At 41.4% G+C, this 26926-nt stretch overlaps 1 protein-coding gene across 1 annotated transcript in view; it reads right to left on the bottom strand.

Moving 5' to 3' along the window:
• Nucleotides 1-3490: 3490 nt before the first annotated feature.
• Nucleotides 3491-26926, bottom strand: part of LCMT1 (leucine carboxyl methyltransferase 1) — a 55419-nt gene continuing 31983 nt past the window's right edge. The window contains exons 6-11 of the mRNA XM_036827153.1: nucleotides 19541-19643; nucleotides 14748-14868; nucleotides 11394-11495; nucleotides 9873-9964; nucleotides 6211-6308; nucleotides 3491-3714 (exon numbers count right to left, since the gene is read on the bottom strand). Of these exons, the coding sequence (XP_036683048.1) occupies nucleotides 3692-3714; nucleotides 6211-6308; nucleotides 9873-9964; nucleotides 11394-11495; nucleotides 14748-14868; nucleotides 19541-19643 (539 nt within the window). The 3' untranslated portion in view covers nucleotides 3491-3691. The remainder of the gene's footprint in view (nucleotides 3715-6210; nucleotides 6309-9872; nucleotides 9965-11393; nucleotides 11496-14747; nucleotides 14869-19540; nucleotides 19644-26926) is intronic.

Raw genomic sequence — 26926 nt, 5'->3', positions numbered from 1 at the left:
ACCCTGTTCCTGTTCTCAGGCAATCACTAATCTGTTTTCTGCCACTATAAATTAGTTGGAATTTTCTAGAATTTTATAGAAATAGAATCAAATATATAGAGAACAAACTAGTGGTTACCAGTGGGGAGAGGGGAGAGGAGCAATATAGGGTTGGGGAGTGGGAAGTACAAACTATCAGATGTGAGATAGGCTACAAGGATGTATAGTACAACACGGGGAATATAGGAAATATTTTGCAATAACTGTAAATGGAGTATAACCTTTAAAAATTGTGCAAAAAATTAAAAATTTAAGAAATAGAAATGGAATCAAACAGCATGTGTTCTTTTTTATCTGGCTTCTTTCACTCAGTGTACTTATTTTCGATTCATCTATCTTGTTGCATGTCCGAACTTAATTTCTTCTGGTTGCTGTGTAGTTTTCCATTTTTCTATACTACAAAGCTACAGTAATCAAGACAGTATGGTACTGGCACAAAAACAGAAATATAGATCAATGGAACAGGATAGAAAGCCCAGAGATAAACCCACGCACATATGGTCACCTTATCTTTGATAAGGAGGCAAGAATATACAGTGGAGAAAAGACAGCCTCTTCAATAAGTGGTGCTGGGAGAACTGGACAGGTACATGTAAAAGTCTGAAATTAGAACACTCCCTAACACCATACACAAAAATAAACTCAAAATGGATTAAAGACCTAAATGTAAGGCCAGACACTATAAAACTCTTAGAGGAAAACATAGGTTTTTTTTTTTTTTTAACAATGCCATTTCTTCTACTAAATATTCAAAGGCCTCACTAAGATTTTTGGAGAAAAGGATCACTTTTCATCAATGGCACCTGGGACAGTCCCCAAATAGGAAATAAGCCAATGTAATAAATTGTGAAAATTTATCAGAAATAATGAAATGAGGCATCAGGGCAACCACACCCTCAAGGAATGGTGATGGTGGGGAATTTTTATATGCTGTCTGGGGCAAGGGGAGAAGAGATATATATAATGTAGTAGTCAAAAGCACAAGTCCCAGAGCCAACCTGCCTGCTTTCGAATCCAGTTCCATCATTTATTGGCAGTGAGGACGTTGCAAAGATAGAGACAGTTGCCCATGTCAGATGCTACTGAGAAGTTGAGACAGCCAAGGACGGAGAAGGGGTCACTGGGTGTGATGGTTTCAACGTCACTGATGTCCTTCCCAAGGGCAGGTTCAGTTCAGCCATGTGTGTAGAAAGGATTACCAGAGGTTTTAGATGAGTGTGTGGGAGAACAGGAGAGGCAGTGAGAGGCAGTAACTCCTGGGGGAAATGAGTTCCAAGTCCCAATTCGAAAAGCCAAAAGCACACTTTGGAATGCATGTCTCAGTCGTGGGAGGTATGGGAGAGGGAGGGCATGAAAGCTAACCCTTGGTGAGACCCTCTGCCCCTGACACCCCCTACACTCCCGTGAGAAACTGTAAGGTTTCTATAATGTTATAAGATAACCATTCCGTCATGTGGTGCTTCTCAACTTCAGTATTTCCAAATATATCACCTCCCTGATTTCTGCATGTCTGTGCAGTAGCTCTACCATTATCTTCTTAGTAACGGTCTTTAAATGGGCTCGCTTTTAAAATGAAATAGACAGGTGCTTTAAGGGATATTTTATAACACAACCATCAATAGTAATGGCGTATCATTAGCCTTGAACAGAACGTACTCCATAAAACTAAATGCAAGGAAAAACAGAAATATAATTGAAGCCAAGCAAAGTTTTAAAAATTCTAGCCAAATGCTGTCGCTCCCTCAGTTGGAGAAATGCTATAACACTCTGACCTCCACCTGTGATCAAAACCAAAACCAATGCTAAGGGGGAAGGGGGGTTGGGGGAGGGAAGTATTGGGATGTAGGGATTGGCAGATGCAAACTATTATATACAGAATGCACAAACAAGAAGATTCTACTGGATAGCACAGGAAACTACATTCAGTATCCTGTAACAAACCATAATGGAAAAGAATATAAAAAAGAATGTATACACATGTATAACTGAATCACTTTGCTGCACAGCAGAAATTAACACAACATTGTAAATCAACTACACTTCAATTAAAAAACAAAACCCAAACCAAAACATTAGAAACAGTGCTAACATGGTAGTGTATACACACATAAAAGTGAAACAAGTTACAAAAAAAGTACTCACCCTTACTATGGACGATGTGCTATGACATTTTCCGTTCTAGTCCGTATCTTTTTAAAATAAGGGACTTGATTCCCTACATGGAGTCACCATCCATTAATGGCCTAGTACACGGTTTCAAAAACAATGGATTAGTAAATATGGCATTAGTGTTAAAGACACACCAGCACCAGCCTGAGATCTTCTCCTGGGACTTCTTAAGATCTCAAAGGTCCTTAAGACCTTACTGAAAAGGCAGTTGACTTTCTCACCGGGTGATTCACTGTCATTTCACGCTGTGTCACCGCCCGGACCCCTGTCAACTGGCGTGCTGCTGCCTAACGGGGGACAGGCCACACTGTAGGGAAAGCTGATCTAGAGACTCTGCAAGTCTCTAGTAAGGGGCCGTGATCTCCCTCGGACGGGAGAGGGCCGGCGGGCTGCCTCACTGCCGTTCTGCACACACAGGCTCAGGTTCACCGCCCCAGTCACATAACCAAAAATTTCATTAGGTGTGGACAAGCCTTATGTCTTTGAATTGGAGGTCAGGTCTCCAGGGCCCCTTTTAATCTGTATCGTAACTGTATTAGTTTCCTACTGCTGCTGTAACAAGTGACCACAAACCTAGCGGCTTACAACAACACAAATTTATTCTCTTACTGTTCTGGAGGTCAGAAATCTGAAACCAGTTTCACTGGGCTAAAGTCGAAGTGTCAGCAAGGCTGGCTCCTTTTGGATGCTCTGAGATGTTCTCTTGCCCTTTTCAGCATCCGGTGGCCGCCTGTACTCCTCCACTTCCACCCCTTCCCCCACATTCAAAGCGCATCACTCCAGTCTCTGCTTCTGGCGTCACATGCCTCCTTCTCCTCCGACTCTGACCCTCCTGCCTTCCCTTATAAGGAAGGACTCTTGTGAGGACATCCGGCCCACTTGGATGCTCTTGGGTAATCTCCCATCCCAAGATCCTTAATCACAGCTTCAAAGCCCCTTTTGCCACATAAGGTAACATATTCACAGTTGGAGGGATCAGGGGCTCATCGTTCATCCTGCCACAATGACCAAAGTGAAGGCGGATTTAAGCAGGAAAGGGCAGAAACGGGAGCAGAGGCAAGCTCCAACATCTGGTCAAGGTGCCAAGTGCAATGTCGGGTGCTGCAAACAAGAGCACACAGGAGGAAATCCCACAACGGACGCAAGGGCATGAGCTGAGTCTGACTCACAGGGAGTAAGCCAAGGTCAAGGTCGGGTAAGGACCTCTGGTTCCAGCTGACACAGAGGTGAACCGCAGCCCACCCAGGGGAGCAAAGGATAAACAGCAGAAGACCAACACACCGACAATGGCAACTGAGATTTATTTAAACGGTAAAAGCCGACAGGAACAGGAACTGGTACGAACGACCACCTCGGTAACTGAGGTCTCTCGGCGAGTGGGGAGACTGGTAGCCGAGGCCTAACCACCACTCAGGAAACTCGGAGACTCAACTCCGGAAAGGTCAGTGGCTTCAGCTCTGGCTCAGCACGAGTCTTGAACAGATCAGTAAGTTACTTCCTTCAAGCCTGGGAGGAAACACACAGAAGCTGTGAAGAGACTCTCACAGATTGGGGCAGAGAAAACAGCCAGAGGTGGGAGAACGTGACCTCCGGATCCCAGGCCCACAGTGACTGGCTCTGGGGCACCAGCCATATGTGTGATCACCGCAGCCCCGGCCTCCTGGTTGTGTAAGATGAGACTTCACGAGGCAACAGGAGGTTGGATGAGACTGTGTTTATGGGTGGTTTTAAAGGGATTGAGAAACGTTATAACAGTTTACGGGCTCTCTGCAGTAAACCTGAAAGTCTATCCTTTAAACGCTGAGCTTTTTTTTTTTCTTCTGAATAATACTTCTCATTCAGACAACTTGTTTAAGGCGTTCATTCTTGAGTGTTCTGCTTTTTACCTTAAACATTTAAAAATTAATATTGGTCTCTTTTTGCTGAGCAAGAAGCCAAAGGGCTAGTGACTAGCCTTAGCAATTTCGTTCACCCTTTTCTCTTTGAGTCAAATTCAGTGATAAAGAAGACTAGTGTAGGCAATTTATTTCTTCACATGTCTAGTAATTTTTTTATCGTATACTGACATGGCAGATAGTAAGTTGAGGAGACTCTGAATTCTAGTATCTTCCTCTGAAGAGTGTTGAGTTTTGTTCTAGCAGGCAATTATATTATTGGAGAATCATCCTGATCTTCTAGAGTCTTGGTTGCAGGGTTGTTTAGTATGAATCTGTCTAGGTTTTGTACTAGAGCCTATTCTTTAGGAACTTGGCCTTTTAAATGCTGAACTTCAAGCAAACACAGTTCTTTCTTTCTTCCCCACACACATATAAGTACAGTAAGTCCCCTACATACAAACGAGTTCCGTTCCGAGAGCGCGTTCGTTAAGTCCAATGAAGTTAGTCTAGGTACCCAACTAACACAATCGGCTATATAGTACTGTACTATAGGTCTATAATACTCTTCACACAAATAGTACTTGAAAAACAAACACAAAAAATAAAGAAAACATTTTTAATCTTACAGTACAGTACCTTGAAAAGTACAGCAGTGCACTACAACAGCTGGCATACAGGGGCTGGCATCGAGTGAGCAGGCAAGAAGAATTACTGACTGGAGGAGGGAGAGGAGGTGGGAGATGGTAGAGCTGAAGGATTGTCAGCAATAGGAGATGGAGGGCAAGCTGCAATTTCACTCACGCATGACGTTGATGGAACGCAAGTTTGCATCTTTGAAAGTTCGCACCTTGAAGGTCTGTATGTAAGGGACTTAATGTACTGATACAACAAAGCAGCCAGGCGCACAGTGGGGACAAGAAGCCCCTTACAAAAAAATGCTCAATACTTCGCTACTTTACAGAAACTAGAATTAACTCTATGCTATTACAAACCACCTATATTTTTTAAAGTGTGAGAAAGTTAAGTAAATTCAGACATAGCCTCATGACAGAATATTTATAAAGCCATTAAAATGCAAGGGGAAATGCTTATAATATTAAGTTACAAAGATCAGGAATCAAGGTTACATAAATAGATAAATTCAACTCTGCTAAAAACAAAACAACAGCTAGAAAAAGAATCGAAGGGAAAAGCTGCCAGAGGTTATCTCTCAGTGACGGGCATATGGGTGATTTCTTTTCTCTTTGGCATACTTTTTTAGACGTTTCCAAAGTCCCTACTAAAAATTACAGTTTTTAAAAGTGCAGGAGGACAGCAGTACAAAAACACACTAATAAATGATTTTTTAAATAAAAAATAATTTAAATGGATTTTGTGGGCTGAACTGCCCAGCTGGGTAAATTTATAAACTAGCGGAAAGATAAGCCCAAGGGGTATGATTAACAACCTGGAATTTTCACACAGGAGACAGTCCTTGACTCTGCCAAGTTCTTTGTTTTGTACAGACTACCTGCCTAAGGCCATGTGTCAGACACATCGATAGGAAGCTTAAGGGCACCCACGACATTAAAGGCCAGGCAACAAGGGGCAGCTGAAAAGGAGGAACTCGATCAAGATCAAGGCGACAAGAAACACTGAGACAAGCCTCCATGCTCTGTCCCTATGGCCCTACTCTTGCAGGCCAGGGAAATTCATCTTAAATATAAGAGAAGAGAGAAATTCAACCCACAGCTGCAGGGGTGTTAGAGAGATATAATGATCTGTGTGTTTAACATCTAGTAAACCTGGTTACAAGTTGATTAAAAAGACAATCATTGGGTCCTTTTATTAAGATGATTACAAGACTCAAGGTCTCTTACCATCCAGCTGAGAAAATTCCACAGACTTCTAAAGGGCTGTTGGTTTGTTTTCATACATGTGGTTTATTTAAACAGTTCTCCTGGGTTTTGTGCTATAAAAACACAGAGGATGTAACAGCTGATTCTCTGGCTATGTTTATGGATCGGATCCACGTATACGTCCCCTAGTTCTTCCTGGGTCGAAAATTCCCGTCAAGTCTTACGTTCTCTGGGGACAAAAAAATTCCCCCTTTCTAGGTTAAATCAATACAAGTGAAGTCACCTACCCAGTTCACTTCCTCCTTTGGTGGCCCAGCAAAGGCAGTAATGCTGCATGAGTTGTTCAAGAAGCTCCATTTCATCCAAGAATTCAAGGGACTCTATTCTGCGGAGAGAATGAAGAGACAACAACAGTACAAATGTATCCAATCAAAAATGAAGGTCATGACCCATGCTTATATAGTCATGGAAAGGTGTTCAGGATATACTATGTGAAAAGAAGCAGGCTACAGAATAGTATGCATGGTGTGGGCCCATTTTAACTTATTTTTATTGAAAAGGAGAAAAAAATCCCATAAGCAAAGTCAAAAGTGACAAATGACAAACTAGAAAAAAATGTTTGCAATAGAAATGACAAGGGGTAGATTTCCTTGTTATATAAAGAGCTGTTATACTTCAATAAGAACAACTTCTAAAACTTATTTAAAAGATGGGTAAAAGACCAGTTCACTGGCAAGGAGAAACAAGAGCTTTTCAACCTCATTTATGTGAAAAGAAATGTAAATTAAAACACATGAAATGTTTTCAGCTAACAGCTGACAAAGATAAAAAAAGGCTGATACATCCTTAAAAATAAATAAATAAATAAATACGTTTTTTTAAAAAGGTTGATATACATTTTACCAAGGACATGGGAAAGAGGTGCCCTCCTGCGTTACTAGTAGGATGACAAAATAGTATAACCTCTCTGGAGGGCAATTTGACCATCTCTATCAATGTTTAAAATGTACGTCCTTTCATTCTGCAATTCTGCTTTAAGAATTTACCCTATAGGTGTTCAAGAAATCTCACTGCAGCATCACAGCTGCAATGTAGTAACAGCAAAAAAACAAAACAAAAAACAAACTTTAAAGTAGAAGAGATGGGTTGAATAGATTAAACACATTCATACAATAGGATACTGTGCAGCCATATAGGGTAGGTTTATATGAATTGACATGCAACAGCCTCTAAGACTTATCATGGAATTTAAAAAGCAAGTTGTTTAGGAAGTAATGTACATAGTATATTACTATCTATGTAAAGAAAAAGTGGGGGATATATATGGTTATATATGCATGGACTAATTTTGGAAACTGCAGAAGAAAGTGGTAATGGTGGTTGTCTCTTGAAACAGAAGGTAGCTGATGGTGGTGAGGGTGAGTAACCGGGGGTTTTGTTTTGTTTTCACTCTGTACTACTTTATTCTGGTTACTTTTTTTCCCCATCATGTGCTTATATGACTTTTTTCAAAAAATCATTTTAAATGTAAACTTTTAAATATATACACACACACAGAAACATATGAAAACAGCTCTTTAAAATGTTTTCTGTTGAGATATGCACACACTGGGGCGGTGGGGACAACGCAGGCATTTCCAAAAGGAGTAAAGAAGAACAATAAAAGATGATCCATATTCCACTATTTACAGCCACTGTTAACACGCTGGTATTGCCATTCGTCCAGGCTGTGTGTGTCTGTGTTTGTGCGCATGTGCGTGTGCATGAAAGTGTATAGATGTACACGCTTGTGCATGTTTCTGTATTTGTGCTTAGCTCCCGCCCTGGTGTGCAGGCCAAAGAGTCACAACGGAAGTAAGAATGACTATCCAAGGAGTGCTCTGGTGGCTTCCCAACTAATCTTAGCGGAGGACCTCAAGGCAGGCTTCCTAGTATGAGAAGAAACCAGCATCACGATCAAGGCTCCAGCACCATCATGACCAAGTTCAACTATCAGGACACACTAGACTGTGAAGCTGTTCCCTAGAAGGTGAACTCCACAAGGCAGGCATGACGCACAGTAGACATCTGTTAAATCAACAGGCCTGCCTCCAGTTTCTTTTTATACAGAGTATCTGGCAAAAGCCCTTGACAAATGTAGACACAAACTATGAGGCATCTGCAGAGCTGGGAGGGCTGGTCGGCCTAGGGTGGACAGACCAAAGGGTGGGCGGACAGACCCACCTCTTTACCCACCTCTGTTAGGACAAAGGCTGCTGTCTGCAACATAACCAAATGCCCAGCTATAGACATTACTTTTTAATTACTTTAAAATTATTATTATCAAGGAAACAACCTAAGTGTCCATTGATGGATGGATAAAGAAAATGTGGTATATATACTGACATTTACAATGGAGTATTATTCAGCCATAAAAAAGAATGAAATCTTGCCACATGTGACAACATGGATGGACCCGGAGGGCATTATGCTAAAGGAAATAAGTCAGAGAAAGACAAATACTGTAGGATCTCTCTTCATGTGGAATCTAAAAGAAAACAAACAAACAAAACAATTGGTAGGTGCCGGAGGTGGGCGGTGGGAGGGCAGGCAGGCAAAATATGTGAAGGGGGTCAAAAGGAACAAACTTCCAGCTGTGAAATACGTAAGTCACGGGGAAGTAGTGTACAGCATGGTTATTATAGTCAATAATGCTGTATTGCATATTTGAAAGTTGTTAAGAGTAAATCTCAAAAGTTCTCATCACAAGAAAAAAAAATTCTGGAAAAGTAGTGAAGATTGCTGCCATGTCCTGCCTGCCATTTGCTGCACACGGTGGGGTGTTGCTCCAGGACCTTGCTTCAAATGTGATGGCCCGCACTATGGAGCCACTGGAAACTTCTTGCTCATCATTTGCCTGAAATCTTGGCTTGTGTTCACCTTTTTAAACAAAAAATATGCACCAAAAATGCCCACAAATGCAGCTACTAAAACTCCTTTAAAGATCTTCTTTAGAAGATCTTTTATTCTTTGGACTGTGAAGAAACTGATGGAAGGTTTGTTTATTATGTTCTAAATGGAGTTTTGTTTACTACTCAAAATAAAGTGGTTCTCCTTAAAAAAAAAAAAAAAAAAAAACCTGTATGTGCAGTGACCGATGTAACTGGACTTGTTATCATTTCACAATATATACAAACATCGAATCATTATGTTGTGTACCTGAAACTAATGTTGTCTGTCAATTACACTTCAATTTAAAAAACTGTTATTAACATATATCCACACATAAATAACAGGCACCACCAAACAGGATATGGTAACCCTGAACATCTTGACATGTAGAGATAAATACGATCTATTGTTAAGCTTTTGAAAGGATGGCGGTTTACAGACCAATACATGCAATATCAATCTACTGATTCAAAAAATATAAATCTATATATTGATAAATATTTATCTTTATATACACATAGAAAAAGAATACACCCCAGCTGTCTCTGGAGGGTGCAACTACAGAGCTCACAACTGCTCTATACTTCATGCACTTTACACTGCTCGAAAATTGTTTTATTAGAACAAGCATGTATTTCTTTTATAATGAGAGGAAAAGTCCACTTAAGAATCCATAAGCAGACTTTTCCCCCCTTAGGAGCCCTTGGGCAACGTCATTTTCCTGCTTCTCCAAAACACAGGGATTGTGCAAGATTTCCACTGCAGAGGTGTAACCGCTTATTTCAACTAAGATAATCTGTTTGGGCATAAACCTTATCTTGGCTAATAGCTAATGAGTTACTCTCAAGGAGCTACCAATGTTTAATCTACATTAGCAGCAGCTTAACTTGTTTCAAAATAAGTCTAGTTCAGGGTTGAATTTTTTTTTTGTTTTTGTTTTTAACATTAAAGGATACAGACAATGATGCCTTTAATTCACAGTTATCTGCCGCGGAGCGAACTCTTGCCAATCCCATACCTGCTCACTTCGGCACGAGGTAATCTGCTGTACAATTCCATCATGTCGACGGCTGATGCCGATTCCCACCCACTCGACAGGAGCCGTTCTTTCTAAAATGTGCAGTGGAGAGAAAGGGAGAGGACAACGTGCTGTCATATGACCCGAGACACTCTTCACGCACACAGAATTTCCCTCGGAGGACTCCTCTTTCAAAAGCCCACTGTGGCCACTATCATCTTTCTTTTTTTTTTTTTAATTTTCCCATTTTCTATACTGAACACGCATTGTTACAATGGGGGAAAATGCACACTAAAGTATAATATTTAAAGAGAAATAAAGGAAGAAACTTTTCTACAAGCAACAGTTTTTTAAAGTACCCTAGTGGTAATGTGACACAAGCCATGTAAAAACTAACGTATTTAAATGGGGGCAGGGGTGGGAAGTGTCTCTTTAGCAAAAAAATTTCAAAGGTGGGGGAGTGGGGGGGGGCAGGAACTATTACAGGTTCCAAGAGATTTAAGGGACCGATCAGTCAAGTACAAAGTGGGAACCATGTTTGGATCCTGATTCAAATACACCAACTATGAACATGTTTTTAGACGACTGGGGAAAACTGGAGATGAATTGGGTGTTAGGTGCTATGAAGGAGTTCACGTCGACTTGTAAGGTGTGATAATGGTATCATCATTATCCTGGGGGGTAGAAGGTCGTTATTTATTTTTTTAAATTTATTTTTATTTTATTTTTGGCTGCTTTGGGTCTTTTTTTGCTGTGTGCGGGCTTTCTCTAGTTGCGTTGAGCGGGGGCTACTCTTCGTTGCGGTGCGCGGGCTTCTCATTGCAGTGGCTTCTCTTGTTGCGGAGCACGGGCTCCAGGCACATGGGCTTCAGTAGTTGTGGCACGCGGGCTCAGTACTTGTAGCTCGTGGGCTCTAGAGCACAGGCTCAGTAGTTGTGGCGCACGGGCTTAGTTGCTCCGTGGCATGTGGGATCTTCCCGGACTAGGGCTCGAACCCATGTCCCCTGCATTGGCAGGCAGATTCTTAACCACTGCGCCACCAGGGAAGCCCAGAAGGTCCTTACTGGTAGGAGAGTCACACTGAAGTATTTATGGGGAAAATGATATACTGTCTGGGATTTGCCTTAAAATATTCCAATGACACCACCAACAAAAATTTGGAGGGGGGGGGGATAAATCAAACGATAATGACAAAATGTTATTAAATTGCTGAAGCTGGCTGATGGAATATGGGTGTTCATTTTAACTACTCCCTCTACTCTTATGTTGTTTGAAAAATGGCATAGTAAGAAGTTAAGATAATAGGGGATCGGAAACGTAAATCTGCGTCTTCCATACCAAGATGGCAGGACAGGGCTTGGATTTCCCCCAGCACGATGAACCAGTAGCCCACGTGGAGCCCTAGCTGCCCGGAGGCAGGCACTCACGAGGGACTCTCACATTCTCTTATCTGTGAAGGGAGGGTGCCCTTTCTCGGCTGGCTAACGGTACAAGAGGATGTCCTGGTCTCTGCCCTCTGACCTGAGACTCTAATGACTTGCAGGTCTCCACTCCCGCCAGGTCACACTGTCGTCTCCGCAGGTTCTCAATCATGATCTGCCCAAACCGGTCATCCATGTTCACCTGGGAAGGGACAGAGGAGGCTGGGCATTGCCATAAGGATCTCTTTGTTTGTTAAATATGCAAGATTAAAACAACAACATCCTATTTCTAACCAGTCAAGGCTGATAATACCCACTGCAGGTCACAGAATCCTGAGTGCCATGCTGATGGAGTAGAGCCCCTCGAAAGGCAACTGGGCAGTGTCCATCCATTGCAAACACTCAGTCTGGGAGCCAACAATTCCACTGCCAGCAACCTGTCCTATAGATAGACTCACACGTGAACGCAAAGATGCAAGCACACTTACTGCAGCATTATGTATGATAGGAAGAATCTGGAAAGAACTTAAATACCCATCATTTGGGGTTAAATTAATTCTGGCATGTTCATATAATGAAATACTATATAGCTGTGAAAACAGGAAAGGAAGATAGACAGATAAACAGATGGACAGATATGAAATGATCCCTAAGATAAACTCTTGAAAAGTAAGGTACAGAGGAATGTGTATAGTATGCTCCCATCTGCCTTTAGGGGGAAAAAAAAAAAAAAAAACTCTCTCCACATTTATATATGCATAGGAAAATTCTGGAATACAGCAAGGTTGCTTCCCAGATTAGAGGCTGAGGTCTTGGGTAGATAAGAGACTTACTTTTCTTTGTCTACCCTATCGAACTATATGATTTTTTTTTTATTCTGCATGTGGCATTACTTTTTGAATAAAAAACTGGTTTATAAAACATAATTTATATATGTGCACAACTGTCACAAAACAAAATATTATGTACATGGGAATTCCCTGGTGGTCGTGGATAAGACTCTGTGCTTTCATTGCCGAGGGCATGGATTCGATCCCTGGTTGGGGAACTAATATCCCACAAGCCGCATGCAGTGAGGCCAAAAAATATATATATATTATGTACATTATTGTATTGATAGCACATACACTGTTACTTTGATACAAGGTATCAAAAATTCAGCACTTTAACAATATATGAAGTGATTCCCGGATTCATAAGCCAACACCAGCGCCAACGCTGCAAGACAAAATCCAATGTTACTCTTTTTTAGGGGGATGCATAAGGCTTATGTGGCACTAATGATAGGATTGCACACCATTCATTCAGGATACAAGAATATTTGTGAGCACAAACTCCTTCATTTTATTGCCTAGGTTTGAATCCTGGCTTGATACTTAATAGCTGTGAGGCTGTGAGCAAGATGCCTAACTCCTTGGTTCAATAGTCCTCTTACCTGTAAAACTAGGATAGTACTAGTACCTACCTTGAGGGCTGTTGTGATGATTAAATAAGTTAATATATATGAAACTCAAAGAATAGCGCCTGCTATACAAGTCATCAGATTCGAAGAATTTGCAATAATTATTATCATTACTGAAATAACCGTCATCCATGTGGTTTTGTCACTTAACCACTAATTAAAAAATAATATGTTATGTGAGCAATTGACAAGTGTGAGGATGATGATTCTGTACTTGTTAGGAAAGAATTAAATTAAGTTAAAAGTTTATTATTCACAAAATGAAGGTGTTGGACAGGGTTTAACCCCATCTAAGGACAGCTGTGGTCAACATATTGAAAACTGGCACATTCTCAGGCCTGTTCCAAAGTGACAGTGTCTCTAGTCAAAATTCACTTAACCCATTGTCTCTCATGTGATGTTGAATAAAGGTTTGTTGAATAAAAGAATACACAAATGAAGCAGAGTGAATGAAATGGTACACATCCGAAATGTGTGGAAACATGGGAAGTGGAATCCCTTTTCCCCCAGGTATGGTATCCTGAAAGCAAAGACAGGTCACTAGTATTTATCCACATCAATACTAAAGACCGATGAGGCCAGCTACCATTATATCCATTCACCAGGACAGAAGACTGAGTCTGAGGAATGCCTCCAATTAAACAGAGAAAAGGAAGAAAAATCAACCAACCAAGAACCACCTATACAGGAACCTGGACTGCGTGAGGGGTGGGCAGGAGGCCAGGAGATCAAGGTCTAGCCTTAGACCTCTCCATAGCTATGTGACATTGGACAAGGTCCTGTGCTGCCCTTATCTGTAATAAAATATAAAAATAAAATAAAATGAGGTAAAAAACAAAATAAAATCAATAAAGCTAAACTAAAATAAACAATAAGAGTAGCTAAAGTGTATTCAGTGCTTATCATTAAGTCCACTGCTGTTCAACATCTCATGAATTCCCATAATAATCCAGAGAAGCAGGTATTCTCTTTTTTTAATGAATGCACTTGCCACATTTAATCTGAATTATTTAGACTTGAGAGGTAGGTATTCTTATCCTAGGTATCTAGGTAGGTATCTCTCTCTATCAGAGAGATGCAAATAATAGCTAACTTAATAATAGCTTACTTAATAGCCAGGCAATGCTGTAAATGCTTGTGTACCTATTAACTCATTTATTAATTATGAAGTCGGGATATTATTATCCTCACTTTTCTGATGAGGAAGCAGGCACAGAGAGGTTAAGTAACTTGTCCAGGTCACACAGCTAGGCAGTCTGCCTCCAGAGCATGGACTCCCAACCACCAAGCAAGCTCAGGTCACACAGTCAATAATAAGAGCTAGAGCCAAGATTCAGATCCAATCTGAATTATTCCGAAGCCCTAAAACATAACCCCTTTCGGCACTAGATCAAAGGAGAAAAACAGGGAGCTTGTGGGCCAAGCTCAGTGATTTTAGAAAGTAGGAAACTTTACATTAAAATCCTGCATTTCTAACCTTTCTTGAAAAACTGGGAGTTCAGGGAACTCCAGGCTCACTCCACATGGTAACAGTTGGCTGGAACTGAATAGTGGGCACCCCATGAAATGGGACATGGGTGCCCCAGTTCACCACAGTCCCCATCACTCCACACTATATAACACCTAGCCAACTGCCTGCATCTGCATCACTACCTGCCTCTGAAGGCATCTGAGTTTGCTACCCCTACACTGATGATAGCCAAAAGTCCTTCCATCAAAATCTATGACTTTACAGGAAACACAATGATAAGAACTCAAACAACTTTCTTAAAGGACAAGACAGAAGTTCCAAAAACTCTGGCTAAAAGTTTGCCGGCAGTCAAGAACTCAGGAGTACTAGGTTTGCGGGAACCGATTAATAAAGGAACATATGTGAGTGGCTGGAGGCAAAAGGAAAAGAGTAAGTGAAAGCATATTCCGAGGGTGCTCAGAGAGAGAAAGCCACCACTGGAGTCCCAAGAAGAAGGCAAAATTTCTCGTGCTTCCTTTTACCTGTTCGTAGTTTATGAACATGGCAGTCTCAAAACTCTTGGCTGCCCACTTGAGAAGGTTTGTAGACTGCTCCGGAGTCATGTAAACCAGCACACACTCAGCTATCAGGAGGGTTGGCAATCTTAAGGAAAGAAAAAAAGGCACATAAATATGTTTTCATCAAAATGGGACTCTCAAATTGCACTCACATTACAGGGAGGGCACTTCATACCCCAGGAAAACCAGAAGCACTAGTTTTCACATCAACAATCAGTGCATCGCGGCCCAAAGTTTTACACTGTAAAAAGGTGAGCAATCAGCAATGAGTTTTGTCTTGCTGGTGAAAATGTGTTAAATGTGTGTGGTAGCCTATAAAAATAGCTAGAGTCTTCCCTACTGGGCACCCACAGTGTGGCAATGTGAACCGGCAGATTCTCCCACTCAGGAGGTGAAGCTTATTTCCCTTCCCCTGGAATCTGGGTTAGTCATGGAACTTGCTTTGGCCAATGGAACAGCAACAGACAGGATACAAGCAGAAGCTCGGAAATGACTTACACACTGGTGCTTGCTCTCTTGCTGCACTTGGAAACCTGAAACCACCATGTGAATGAACCCAAGCTAGCTTACCACTGGAGGGGAGGTCCTGTGGATGAGAATGAGGCAGCCCAGGTGACCTGCCCACCGTCCACACATGCGTGAACCCCAGGGCGCATCACCTACACCTGGCCCCCAGCAGACGAGCCACCCACCTAAGCCCAGGCCAGGTAAAGAAGGCTATATGGGAGTCTCGTATTATTTTTGTAACTTTTTTGTGGATTTGAATTATTTAAAAATGAAGTTAGGCATTTTTACAATATATTTTCTAAGAGGTAGCCATTAGCAATATTAAAAAAGAGGATTAATATTTTTCAAAATATAAGTGAAAGAAAAGCAAAGACAAGACAGCCCATAAAGGAAAACAGAGAATACAAATGAAACCACAAGGAGGAATACATAATTCGAATACTTGTTTCAACAATTGTTTTTCTTTTTTTTTTTAATAGATTTATTTATTTTTATTTATTTATTTTTGGCTGTGTTGGGTCTTCATTGTTGCGCATGGGCTTTCTCTAGTTGCGGCGAGCGGGGGCTACTCTTCATTGTGGTGCGCGGGCTTCTCATTGCGGTGGCTTCTCTCGTTGCGGAGCACAGGCTCTAGGCACGCAGGCTTCAGTAGTTGTGGCACACGGGCTCAGTAGTTGTGGCTCACGGGCTCTAGAGCACAGGCTCAGTGATTGTGGTGCACAAGCTTAGTTGCTCTGCAGCATGTGGGATCTTCCCAGACCAGGGCTTGAACCCGTGTCCCCTGCATTGGCAGGCAGATTCTTCACCACTGCGCCACCAGGGAAGCCCTCAACAATTGTTTTTCATCCATTTTATAGATCTCCAAAAGCGAGGCAAACTTCCCTATCAAGAGCTAGCCCAATTTATACCCAATTACTTCCCTAACCTTCCAGCACATCTGCCAAAACAGATGGTTACTGCAACTATAGTTAGAGCCAGAGGCAACTGACTCAGGGCCTATCACGTGCCAATTCCTGTTCAACTGTTTTCGCATGCCGTTACTTGATCTTCAAAACCATCTTGTGAGATAGTTTTTAGCCCAGTTAATAAATGAAAACACTAAGGCTCAAAAAGATTAAAAAAAAACACTGCCCCCTGTTAAACAACTAGTGAGCAGGAGAAGTAAGACAGAGACCCAGGGTAAGATTCTAAGACTCGTGCTCTCCTCGTTCTGCGAGGGCTCCAGGCCCATGGGTATCAGCTTTAACCAATCTACTGCTGACTTCACAAACCCGTGTGCCCCCGAGAAATCCAGTGGTGTCCTTGAAAGTTAACACTTCCCTTCAGCTAAAAGAAAACACACTACTTGCTCAACACTGCTAATTATCAGGGAAATGCAATTCAAAACTACAATGAGGTACCACCTCACACCGGTCAGAATGGCCATCACTAAAAAGTCCACAAATAACAAATGCTGGAGAGGGTGTGGAGAAAAGGGAACCCTCCTACACTGTTTGTGGGAATGTAAGTTGGTGCAGCCACTATGGAAGACATTATGGAGGTTCCTCAGAAAACTAAAAATAGAGATAGATTTGCCATATGATCCAGTAATCCCACTCCTGGGCATATATCTAGACAAAACTCTAATTCAAAAAGATACATGCACCCCTACATTCATAGCAGCACTACTCACAATAACCAAGACATGGAAATAACCTAAATGTCCATCGACAGATGAATGGATGAAGAAGATGTGGTATATATATACAATGGAGTACTACTCAGCCATAGAAAAGAATGAAATAATGCCATTTGCAGCAACATGGATGCAACAAGAGATTACCATACTAAGTGAAGTTAAGTCAGAAAGAGAAAGACAAATACCATATGATATCACCTATTTGTGGAATCTAAAATACGGCATAGGGCTTCCCGGGTGGTGCAGTGGTTAAGAATCCACCTGCCAATGCAGGGGACACAGGTTCGAGCCCTGGTCCGGGAAGATCCCACATGCTGTGGAGCAACTAAGCCCGTGTGCCACAACTACTGAGCCTGCGCTCTAGAGCCCGTGAGCCACAACTACTGAGCCCATGAGCCACAACTACTGAAGCCCATGCGCCTAGAGCCCATGCTCCGCAACAAGAAAAGCTACTGCAATGAGAAGCCCGTGCACCACAACGAAGAGTAGCACCCGCTTGCTGCAACTAGAGCAAGCCCATGCGCAGCAACGAAGACCAAATGTACCCAAAAATAAATTAAAAAAAAAAAAAAAGGGCACAAATGAACCTATCTATGAAACAGAAACAAGCTCACAGACAGAGAGAACAGACTTGTGGTTGCCAAGGTGGGAGTGGGGGGAGGGACGGACTGGGAGTTTGGGGTTAGCAGATGCAAACTATTATATTGATATATAGAATGGATAAACAACAAGGTCCTACTCTATAGCGCAGGGAACTATATCCAATATCCTGGGATAAACCATAATGGAAAAGAATATGAAAAAGAATGTGTATATGTGTATAACTGAGTCACTTTGCTGTACAGCAGAAATTAATACAACATTATAAATCAACTATATTTCAATTAAAAAATAAATTTAAGAAAACACACTACATTCTGCAATCAGTGAACCACCTAAGGGTCTCCCCAAAGGAAAAAAGAAGCACAAATACTCTTTACAGTGTATTGACCTTGCTTCTGAACACCTGGTGAGACAGACTCAGAAAATAAAGCTGGAGTGACAACACTGGGCCAAGTAGAGCTGTCCCTGACATTTGGGCTGGTGGACATGTAAATCCTAAGAATGACAGCCTGGCTGATGATTCTAGACTAAACACGTAAGCAAGAACTTCAAAATGCAGAGGCAACAGCCATCACTGTGCTGAAGTGTTAGGAAGATCACACTTTAACCCCCTATGCTTCCCACCCCTCCATCGCCCAAAGCTCACCTGTTATTTGCACCTGTCCTTACCCTCCTTCCTGCCCTCTCAGAAGAATGGAGAGTGTTTCTCCTCCCTCAAAGGCTAGTTAACCTCAGTCCATGCTCTACATCCTCCCTTCCCTCTCCTCCAGCAATGATTTCCCTTGTTGCTAATTTCTTTCATCGTTTGCCACTGATTCTTTGCCTTCAATTTATTCTTTAAAATAACTTTCCCTTTCCCTTACCTGCCTTCCAAACCTCTCCCTTGAGTTACTCACCTCAAATATCCTTGAAAGTGTCATCTTCACCTACATTAGACCAGGTAGATATGCCTTTTCCTCCCACTAGCTCTTATCTATTTGACCAGCATCACTGTGCTAATAAAACCACACATCTCATTCCCCTCCTCTGCCTCCCAAAGGTACCCACTCTCAAGAATTTGGTGTGAACCCTTCTGGTCCACTTTAACAATACTTCTGTTACGTATATATGTAATCATGAAAATACAGTATTTGGGGGGGGTTTGATTTTACACATTTGGTATCACACTCTGCAATTTAATTTTTAAAAACGCAACATTAAGTTTTTGAGCTCTCGCCAAAATCATGCATTTTACATAGCATTCATCCATTCTCCTCCTGATGGATGTTTAAGTTGTTTCCAATTTTCTGCTACTAAAAACAGAAGCTGCAATGAACATCCTCCTTGTACATACATGTAGACCTTCTCGGGGGGACACACCCAACAATGGAACTGCAAATTCATATGGTACTGACAATTTTACTAGATAATTCCAGATTATTCCTTGCAATGGTCACACCAAGATCACTCCCACCAGTGGTGTACGACCATTCCTTTTCCTCCGATATCCTTGCCAACACTTGATACTGTCAGACTTTTACATTTTTGCCAACTTGGTGGGAGTAAAACAGAATTTCATCTGATTACTACTTAAGTACAATACCATTTTAATATGATACCCCGTTTCCTCTTTGAGCTGCCTGGTCATCTATCCTTTGCCCATTTTTCTACCGGACTTTTTAAAAAATAGTAGGTATTCTTTATATAGCCTGGATGCTAATCCTTTCTTTATATGTTACAATTATATGTTTCTATGCATACAATTATCTTCCCTCAAACTTATATTAGTAATCAGTATTTTACAAAAGCAATACAGGTGATTCTCATGGGAAAACAGACTCAAGGAACATTGCTTCTCAAAAAATTTCAGAAAACTACTCTAAGTAGCAATGAAAAAAAAAAGGTACATGTTATCATGCCGTACCTCCAACTGGCCTTATCTCAAATTAGCATGAAATCACAAATGTAAGAGGTTAAAAAAAAATCTCACTGTGTATTCATGTTACATTTCTTTAGTTTCTCTTCCAGTTCAGGTATATCTCGGAGATCTGCTCCAATGATGGCATATCTTGTTGAATCCAACATGTGCCCATCTGTAAATGTAAGGAGAGATTGTAATTTCAACAGAAATTGATCAAGAAGAGATTATAATTTCAATGGATGTAACTTTTTCAAAACTAAAGTAAATGTATTGTTTTTCTCCATTATAAAAATGCATGCTCGGGCTTCCCTGATGGTACAGTGGTTAAGAATCTACCTGCCAATGCAGGGCACATGGGTTCGAGACTGGATCCGGGAAGATCCCACATGCCACAGAGCAACTAAGCCCGTGCGCCACAACTACTGAGCCTGCACTCTAGAGCCCGTGAGCCACAACTACTGAGCCCACGTACCACAACTACTGAAGCCCACACGCCTACAGCCCGTGCTCCGCAACAAGAGAAGCCACCTCAATGAGAAGCCCGTGCACCGCAACAAAGACTAGCCCCCGCTCGATGCAATTAAAGCCCTCGCACAGCAACAAAGACCCAACGCAGCCAAAAACAAATGAATGAATGAATGAATAAATAAATAAATAAATTTATTTAAAAAATAAAAATAAAAATCCGTGCTCATTATGGGAAAAAAAAATCAGGTGAGAGGAGGGTGAAAATTAACTAAAAATCATACCTTCCAAAGACAACTATTAGTGTTTTAGTGTATAACATTCTAGCCTTTTTTCTATGTGCTTAAACTCCTATACACAACACGGACACATCCTCCCTCTCTCTCCCTCTCTCTCTCTCTCCCTCAAACGCACACACACACACACACACACACACATACACACACACCCTGCACAAAAAAAGATAATGGGGTCACCCAATACTTGCTTTGAAAGCTTTTCCTATTTAACAACAGTATCACAGACATCATTCTCTATGATTTCACCATGCTCCACGGAGTAGATAAAACTTACTTAGCCAATCACTCAATATTAGACAGGCAGTATTTCCAAGTTTACTCTATCTCAGGCACTGCAACGAACATCCTTGTATACATGTCACAAAGGACTTGTCTGTCCAGTTACGCAGGTTATGATGAGAAGAATTAGGAGATCAAAGAGTAAGCCTATTTAAATATTGGTACCAATTGCTCTCTGAATGTTTTGTCAATTTGTGAGCTATTACGTTTAAAAGAAAATAGTTTATGTACTAAAGTATTTACAAATAAAATATTTCCTTTAAAATATTCCACCAGAGGTTGGATGGAATGGTATGTATAGTAGTTCTCAAGCTTTGGCAGGCATCAGATTCGTCCAGAGGGCTTGTTAAAACAGACTGATCAGGGTCCGGCCCCTGAGTTTCTGATTCAGATTTTTCAAAAACAGAAATCTGTATTTCTAACAAGTTCCCAGATGGGGCTGATGCTGTTGGCCTGGGACTACACTTTTAGAACCACCAGTACAGACGAAATGAGACTGGCAATAAAGTTAGGCGACGGGTACATGGAGGTTCACCAATCTAGTCACATTATTTTTGTGTAGGCCTGAAATTATTTTCAATTTAAACTCTCTATTTTAAAAAATAGATTATAATAAAAAAAGAAATTAAATTGCTTGATTATTTACCTGAAGCACTGTTCACTCAAATTCCTCAAAGGTACAAACCATGGAAGAAGCTGGGACATTCTACAGCCATCCTACATCATTGCTAAGAACTCAGGTTCTCTCCTGAGAACCCACAGCAAAAAGTGTGGGAAAGGCAAAACAGCATGTAAGCAGGTTCTCCCTTATTTTCTTGAGAACCCCATTCAGCTGGTTCAAATACACTTGGCCACACCCCATAAGCTACAAGAAATACCTCCTAGGAATCTGCTAGATGTCAGGAGACCACGAAAGGGCAAGGCTGGGAAACCCAGAGTCAGTCCCAGGCACCATAACACCTGAGTCCAGAAAAGAATATCAAGGATGTGAAGGCACTTGCTTGCCCTGCTGTGAAAACAAGCAGTGATTCCCAAATGCCTGTGTGCCTTCTTACAAATAACATACATATTCAAGATGAGTTTTTCCATCCCTGACCTCACACACACACAGACACACACACAAAGAGACCATCAGAATGTTGAAGCATGTGGTTTCCTTGAACTGTGCAATTCACGGAAGACACGTCTTACTCAGAGATGTGGATCTAAAGGTAGCACACAAGACAAAAGTGGCACATGGTCATGATTACTCTTAAAAATTGAGCACAATGTACAGCAGAGCTGCAAGGGTCAATGACCTGGGGCACACCCAGCAGAGGCCCATCCGTGTGCCCTGGCAAGCTGGCATACTGCCTGGGAAGTGCTGGACGTGATGTCCCCAAGGTCCCATTAATGACAGAATCTGATGCTCTAATAACGCACACCACACCCCCATCATGAGCCCCACGCTCCTCTGAAGTCAGGGGCTACTCAAGCTGTGTAGAAACAGAAGGTCTATTATCCGCCCTTGAAGGATGCCTTACCTTCATTTCACAAGAAACAGAATGCATCTGGTAGAGGATACAGGCTCAGGGCAAGTTTCAAAGGAGTTTTACTATTCTGGGAAGATATGCCATTTTTATAAAATCTAACTCTAGCAAGAGACCATGGGAACAACAAAAAAACCTTGATACCTTTGGAATGCTTCTGAGACTGGGTGAGAAAAAGACCTTGCTCATCAAAACGAGACCCACAATCCCTTCCTTTTTTTCTATTTTCTACTTCCTAAGAGAAAAACGGGAGGGGATTAAAAGCTTTCTGTGTGATGCTCTTATAAGAACAACTTTCTAAAGGAATAGCCCATACTTGCCCAATTCTGGAAAGCCAATTAACATTGATTGAAAACCTCCGAACTGCTACTAGTAGTTTCTTCTGTGATCAATCTTTAGAGGATTGACTTCTAAGAGGATTTAAGAGGGAGAACCCCTGAAAACATAACACCATGATGGGTTTTTAAAAAATTAAGAACCAATTTGTACATGGCCAGAATGAAGAGACAAGTATGAAAATCCTATTCCTCAGGCTTGGTCATCATTTCATTCAAGCAGCAGTTCTCAACCAGGGCAACTTTGTCCCTAGGGAACATCTGGCAGTGCCTGGAGACATTTTTGGTTGTCGCAACTGGGGCATGCTAGTGGCATCTAATAGGCAGAGGTTAGGGATGTTGCTAAACATTATAAACTATGCAGGGCAGCCCCACAACAGGGAATTATCCGGCCCCAGGTGTCAGGAGGGCTGAGGTTAAGAAACCCTGTGTTAAACCTACACACAAAAATTCAAAGATCATTAGTCGACGTTAAAGTTTTAAAATCCTTAAATAGGCCTAATTATTCTTGGATAGGGACAACTTAACATGCCGTAGCTTTTATCCAGGACACGGTTCCCAAGATGAAAACTCTCTTTGGAGTACACCTGCAGAGGAATGGGCTTTGGTCTCAAACAGCCCTGTCAGCAAATGTCTACTCTGCCAGTTCCTAGTCATATGGCATACCGCTCACGCCTACTTTTAAGTATAAAATGCATACAGTGGCAACCTCATACAGTTATGGCTAAGATTAAGGGCGATGTCAAAGTGCTGAGCTCCATGGATCCCAAACTGTACTGAGGTGCCCTGGGGCGGCACAACCAACTCACAAGGGCAGAACAGGATGTTTTAAATTTTTGAGGGAAACCCAGAGATGCTCAACATGCACCAGACACAAGCAGACCACCAGCTCAAGGCAGTCACCGTTGCCACAGGAGACTTCTCTGCACTCCTTTTAATGACACCGTATCTCTGCAAAGCTGATTTCTCAGGTGTGACTGTGATGAAAAAGCCACTACTGCTCAAACATCATTTGCAGTATTGCAAGAGGAACAGGTGGTAGTGTCCAATCTGGCTCCCAGGTGAGGTCATAAAGGGCCCGACAGGAGCACATATCCCATTAGAAGTAACTGTGGTTATTTAAGAATGAAATTAAGAGAATATTTGTTCTTAGAATGTAAGTGGCTTTTTTTTCAAATGACCAAAAAATTGTTAGGACATAAATACTTACAATGCTTGAACCCAACTTATTAATAAACAGAACTGCTGATATGTTTTTTAACCTAGAGTCATCATGAAAAATTTACTGAGGCACTTAGTAAAGGAAAGTGGACATACACTCCTTGGCCTAACTCAATGGTGGTACGTCGTGGAGGTCTTCTGTGAAGACCAGACCACAGATGATTAAATCCAGGCAGGTGCTGAGAAGCTCCACCCAGATGAACCCAACCCAAATTGCCGAGCTGCAGGATTGTGAGCTAAACAGACGGCTGTTATTTTAAGCCACATGCTTTGCAGTGGTTTGTTACAGAGCAAAAGCTCATATAGGCTTTAATTATCTGCCTCATTAAGCTCACACCTATGAAAAGCAGGAGAAAGTGGAAGATTTACACAATGTAACATGGTAGTTACACACACACACACACACACACACACACACAGAATCCACAGGGCATACAAGTCATGATCTCTTCCATCACCTCCAAGTCAGCATTTCAAGAGAGATGTGTTCCTATGTGCTACTGACCTGTAGTGAGTCCCATCAATCCCATTCATTATATGTCTTCAAAGACAGACTCATTATTAGGATTGCAAAGTGTTCTTTTAGGTCCACAGATTTTCCTAGAACATTTTAGTTTAAAAATTAAAAAGCTGGGATTGACATGTACACACTGCTATATTTTAAAAGGATAACCAACGGGGACCTACTGTATAGCACAGGGAACTCTGCTCAATGTTATGTGGCAGCCTGGGTGGGAGGGGAGTCTGGGGGAGAATGGATACATGTATACGTATGGCTGAGTCGCTTTGCTGTGCACCTGAAACCATCACAACGTTGTTAATCGGCTATACTCTAATATAAAATAAAAAGTTTAAAAAATTAAAATTAAAAAAAAAAAAAGCGTTGTAAAATAAAGACAGCCTCAGGTGGATTTCTGGACCACACAGAAGTTTTGCTTGTTTGTCTATCCATCTGTCCACCCAGGAATACTTACTGAGCTCTCAATATGTCCTGGGCACTGAGTCCTGGGCACTGAGTCCTGGGAAGAAACTGATGAACAAAAAGACACGGTCCTGCCCCCATGAGGCCTGCAATCCAGCAGGGAAGATGAAGAGTGGACAAGTGTGGGGAACACTACAAAGGGGGGTGCAGTCTTTTGGGGAGTGCATAACAGGGTCCCACCTCCCTTAGAAGAGAGTCCACACTACTTGGCCTGGCCGAGGAGATCCTGCATGGTGCAGCCCCTGACGCCTTCTTCAGCTTCATCTTGAGCCATGCACCCCTCCCCACTGCCAGTTCTTTTCGGCTTCCTCGCACGCTCCTTCTTTCCCTAAGCTTGCCTTGTGTGAGACAATCTTCCCCCTGGAGAGTTTCTCCTTCTTACGGCTCAGCTGAAATACCTGACACCACTCTGCAATGCTTCGATTTGTTTGCTCTTCTTACTTTATACTCAACCAGTTCCACATAGGAGTTGAGATGGATTACAAAGACACAAACATTCATTCATTCAAGCATTCAGGTATGTATTTATTCCATCAATAACCTCTGTGTGCCAGGCACTGTTCTAGGTGCTGGGGATATAGCAATGAACAAGACAGGAGAGGTCCCTGTGCTCCCGAGGCTTATCCCCTCAAGGAGGGAGAGATGGTGAATCATTAAACAAATGAAGAATCAAGATAGCATCAGAGTATTAAGAGCGATGAAGAAAATTTAAAAGAGGATGAGAGAAAACTATGCCTAAAGTAGGAGGTGGCAGCTGAAATGAGACATGGGTGATGAGATGGAGCCCATTAAGCAAAATTAGGGGGAAAGAGTTCCAGGCCAAGGGAAGAGGAAAGGTTTGAAGGTGAGAGCAAGCTTGGCACATTCAGAGGACAGCAGGAGAGCAGTGTGGTGAGATCATGGTTACTGTAGTCGAAAATAAAATCGGGGGACTTCCCTGGTGGTGCAGTGATTAAGAATCTGCCTTCCAACGCAGGGGACACAGGTTCGATCCCTGGTCAGGGAATTAAGATCCCACATGCCGCGGGGCAACTAATCCCGTGTGCTCTAGAGCCTGCGTCACAACTAGAGAGCCCGCGTGCCACAACTAGAGAGCCCACGCGCTCTGGAGCCCGCGCCACAACTAGAGAGAAGCCTGCGCACCACAATGAAGAGTCCATGCACCACAACTAAAGATCCCGTGTGCCGCAACTAAGACCCAACGCAGCCAAATAAATAAATAATAAATAAAAATAAATATTAAAAAAAAGGAAAGAAAATCAGGAGGCATCCAGACACCCAATTAACCATGTAGATTTCAGCACTAGAAAGATTTAAGCAGGAAAGTAATAGAATCTGACTTACTTTTTTTTTTTTTTTTTTTTTTTAACGATTGAACAGCTTTTTATTTAAATTATGGAGGCTAGTTACTTGTTAATTCCAAATACTAATTTGAAAAGTTTTGCACCAAAAAAATTCAAACTTTCATAGTAAACTAACTTTACTTATTTTGCTTACTACTTGAATGTGAAATGTTTGTAATGTTTTTTTTTTTTTTTTTATTCACACACACACACACTGTATTTTATTTTTACAAGACATAAATAGACTGACACCAAGCATTGTACATGGATGACCACAACAAAAGCAACAATGATTGCAATTACCAAACATGAAACACACTCATACTATGTCATAATATTGACATTCAGTCCAGTAATCCTCCACTGTAACAGCTCCTTTACTTTGCAGTGAAAATTGATTTGTATATTCTTTGCCTCTGAGTCCTTGTGGGATTTTTTTTTTTTTTTTAAATTCAGACAGAAAGTCACAAAAATTATACTCATCCTCATCAGTTCACTCAGTCCCATGTAATTAATTTTTTTTTTTCATCTTGATCTGACTTACTTTTTAAGAACTCATCCTGACTTACTTTTTGTTGTGTGCTCATTTACATACTTTTAATTTCTTACCCTGTGTATACTTCAGCTTAAGAAAACATCTATCATCAATTCTAAGACGCATATATTTTTCACATTTTAACATTTCTGAAATCAGGATGCATCTAACAGTCGATAATGTATCAGTTTTATTTGTCAGCACTTTTTCTTTCCTATTGATAAATAAATAGTGGTGATTCTTACAATCAGAGCCCCAGGGGTTTGATGAAAAAGGGTAATTTTTAAACGAAATTTTTGTCAGTTTTATTATCATCTATCACTTTTCTCAGATTTTCATTCACGTTTTTATTTATTTTTATTCAGATTCCTTTCTCAGTATGATGGCAAGATCAAAAACTATTGATATAGAGGACAAGATTCAAAAATTTACCCACATAAGACACAAACACAGATTTAAAACAACAA

This window comes from Balaenoptera musculus, chromosome 15 (genome assembly GCF_009873245.2).
Source record: "Balaenoptera musculus isolate JJ_BM4_2016_0621 chromosome 15, mBalMus1.pri.v3, whole genome shotgun sequence".
Taxonomy (NCBI): domain Eukaryota; kingdom Metazoa; phylum Chordata; class Mammalia; order Artiodactyla; family Balaenopteridae; genus Balaenoptera; species Balaenoptera musculus.
The sequence above is the reverse complement of the archived record's forward strand: the minus strand, read 5'-3'. Positions and strand labels throughout refer to the sequence as shown.